General features: G+C 38.6%; 1 protein-coding gene across 1 annotated transcript; it reads right to left on the minus strand.

Moving 5' to 3' along the window:
* Positions 1-1,067: 1,067 nt before the first annotated feature.
* On the minus strand, positions 1,068-2,682 carry LOC120210831 (heavy metal-associated isoprenylated plant protein 37-like). The gene is made up of 3 exons (XM_039209498.1): positions 2,636-2,682; positions 2,412-2,487; positions 1,068-2,180 (listed from the first exon to the last, which is right to left on the minus strand). The coding sequence occupies exons 1-3, from the start codon at positions 2,672-2,674 to the stop codon at positions 1,105-1,107; spliced, it is 1,191 nt and encodes a 396-aa protein (XP_039065429.1). The 5' UTR covers positions 2,675-2,682; the 3' UTR covers positions 1,068-1,104.
* Positions 2,683-3,087: the final 405 nt, after the last annotated feature.

Genomic DNA, 3,087 nt, shown 5'->3' on the forward strand with positions numbered 1-3,087 from the left:
AATGTCACCTTAAATTCTTCTCAGAGCATCTTACTTATCCCCTTTCAAACGGCTATCATATTCATATGCTGCTGAGTGCTGACAGAGAGAGATTCTTTGTGAGAATTAAAACATGTTGCGCCACTCCACAAACTCCACCATGCCCCCATCTTTCTAAATGTCAACCGAATAAAATTATTGGCAGGAACAAATGAATTTTGTCGATGATTAACTGTTCATATTTTTTTAGTTTGGATGAAGTGCTGTAGTCAATGAGGACGTGATCATTGACCGGTGTTTTTATGTATGTGACACGAGGATATTGGAGGATGAATGAGAAGCACAGATGATTCTCTCTATCATTATTTATAGTAATTATAATTGATCAGTTATAGGGTTATTATAACTATTTATAGGTCAGAAAAATTAAATAAATTTGATAATTAAATTCTTTGATTTTGCTATGAAAAATCATATAGATCTGTCTTGTATTGTAACTGACTCAGAGACTTTAGACTGCTCGGAGACTCTTATAAACAAAAGAATTATCTGAAATTGTTTGATTGACAAATAAGTAGCAGAATAATAAAAACTGAAACTTGCATGTCGAATGAGATCCATTATAAAACCAGTATCTCTTTGCAATTAATTTGCAGTGAAATGATGAGTGGGAGCAAAGATGGTGATGGTGGTTCCTGTCCTTTTCCTATTGGCCGCAGCTGACTGTCAGCATCACTCAACCAATGGCCAATGCAAGCCCCATCCACCTAACCTAACCAAACCGAGGCTCAGTCTCTGTGCAGCACTAACGTGACACAAAGTGTCAACCCAGCTCGGTCCTACCTTCTCTGTCATTATTCTCTGTAAAGTTGCAGTAACCGATGTCACCTTGTCTCCAATTGGAATAAAATAAGAACCCCACTCCTTAATTGTAAAGGTTAATCACATTTTCATTATCCATGTGCGGAATAAAAGAGACTAGAACACAAGCAGGCAGAGCTGAAGTTAAATACTTAAACAAAATAAAAGATAAACAGCAGACTCGACAACTACACAATACACGATATTTTTTACTCAAACTTGTCCCCATTACACAGTAGAATCAGTAACTCATTCATTCTCTCGTTACATTATTGAACATATGCTGCTTGTGTTGTCATCACTGATCATATGGGTTGTTGCTGTGGGTTGATGATCAGCATTGAAATTGTGCACTTCAGGGAATGAGTATGGTGGCGGAGGGTTGTAATTGTAATAATAGCCAGTGCTAGGGGGGATTAAAGAGGATCTATGATACATCATCTGAGGTTGTTGTTGCTGCATGCCATGCCTGTTCGGCAGGTTCATCATGTTCATCATCGATGATGGATAGTTATAGCCGTTGATGTTCATGAGCATCGACGACGGATATTGACCGGTAGCGTATCCGCCGTTCGGGAAACGTGATGCAGGAGGCCCCTGCAAGAAATTGTTGGATTGAACTTGGTGGTATCCACCAACAGCACTGGGATTTGCTGCTAAAACAGAAGCATTAGGAACAACATTAGCACCATTTCCATGAAAACCCGAAAGACCGGGAATCGAGTTCATGTCATTCCCGCTCTTGCCCTCGGCTGCTGCAGCATTCATCTTCAGAGCTGCCAGTGTTTTTTGATCAAGAAAACCAGGGTTGACCTTCATTCCCATGCTCTGATTGGGGTTCCCTTTCTTCCCAGCATTCCCATCCATAACATTGTTGTTGTTAACGGGATTAATGTTCTCAACACCTTTATTAGCATCATTTGCAGCATCAAGAGCTTGTTGTCTCAGCAAACCGCCGAGCTGACCCAACTGACCGAGCTGATTTGATTTGAGAAACTGCAACTCGTCCTTTTCATCCTCTCCATCATAATCATCCATATACTCGTCATCTTCATCCGGAATGGAAATGGGAAACTTCTGCTGCTGGTTCTTCACCGCTTCCATACCTTTGAGAATACCTTGCTTCTGGCTTTTGTTGTTGTTGCTCTTGTTGTCATCTTTGATGCAGTTGTTCTTTTGCTTTTGCTTTTGATCATGGTTCTGGTTCTGGTTAGACTTTTGGGACCAAACCTCAGCATATTTACCAGCTCTGACCAATTTCTTGATCAAAGTTGCAGAATCAACACTCCCTGAGACTGTAACTTTCTTCTGCTCTGCATCTATACTTACTTGGTAAACACCTGGGAACAAAGAATAAAACAACAAATAAAAAAAAATAGATTAGCCAAAGCATGTGACACAAACTATGGGGGACAATGAGTTGGAAATTTTCCCAGCAGAGTGCCCCAAACAACTAGAAACAGTCCAAATTTTCTTTTGGCATCATAATTTTCTCAGCAACTAAACAGACAGCAGAAAATGACAAGAATGCAATGATGAAAGAAAGCTATAGCTAAAAGTGAGAAAAGCACCTTCAGTTCTCTGGAGGAGTTTCTTCACTTTCTGCTTACAACCATCACAGTGTATGTTCACTTTGAGAACACAAGTCTGGAGATAAGGAAAAGCAAACAAGAGAAAAAAGAAAAGAAAAGATCTTTCATAAGAAAAGACCAGCATCACCTACAATTTGTTGTACATGTAGATTTTCAAAATAATAATAAACAAATCAAAAAGAAGGGTATAACAAGAGAAAGACCTGAATCTTGAGCAGCTTAAAGTCTTCTTCTTTAGTCATTACTTCACCTCTTTTGAATGAATGAAAGGCACCAAGAGGAAAGACAGGAGCAAATGAGAACAAAAGAAAAGCACATGAAATTTTTTAAGCTTGAAAGCTTGTTCCTTTTCTTGCCTTTAATACCAACATCAAAGTTAAAAGCCTATACACCATGATAAGAGAAATAGAAATTGAAGTCAGGGGAAAGAATATTAATAAATAAAGAGGGATTGGGGAGTTTGCTGCAGCTGTTTCGAATTCTGAGATGATGTGATTTAACGTTAAATACTGAAGAGGAAAACAATTAAAAAGAAAAAAGGAACAGCGACTTGACAAGCCGACTTCTTTTAAAAAGGAAAGGAAATGATAGTAGAATTCAAAAGCTTTTGAATTTCTGGGTTCTTTTGCTGAAATGGTTGGTTCCCAGAAGAGTT

The sequence above is a fragment of the Hibiscus syriacus genome, unplaced genomic scaffold (genome assembly GCF_006381635.1).
Source record: "Hibiscus syriacus cultivar Baekdansim isolate YM2019G1 unplaced genomic scaffold, ASM638163v2 tig00109936_pilon, whole genome shotgun sequence".
In the NCBI taxonomy this organism is placed as follows: domain Eukaryota; kingdom Viridiplantae; phylum Streptophyta; class Magnoliopsida; order Malvales; family Malvaceae; genus Hibiscus; species Hibiscus syriacus.

Bases quoted from the DNA above. Each gene is read 5' to 3' on its own strand.
- LOC120210831 (XM_039209498.1), bottom strand. From the start codon at position 2,674: ATGACTAAAGAAGAAGACTTTAAGCTGCTCAAGATTCAG. The intron at 2,488-2,635 runs GTCTTTCTCTTG...CCTTATCTCCAG, and splicing joins TTAAGCTGCTCAAGATTCAG to ACTTGTGTTCTCAAAGTGAA. The intron at 2,181-2,411 runs GTGCTTTTCTCA...CTTTGTTCCCAG, and splicing joins ACTCCTCCAGAGAACTGAAG to GTGTTTACCAAGTAAGTATA.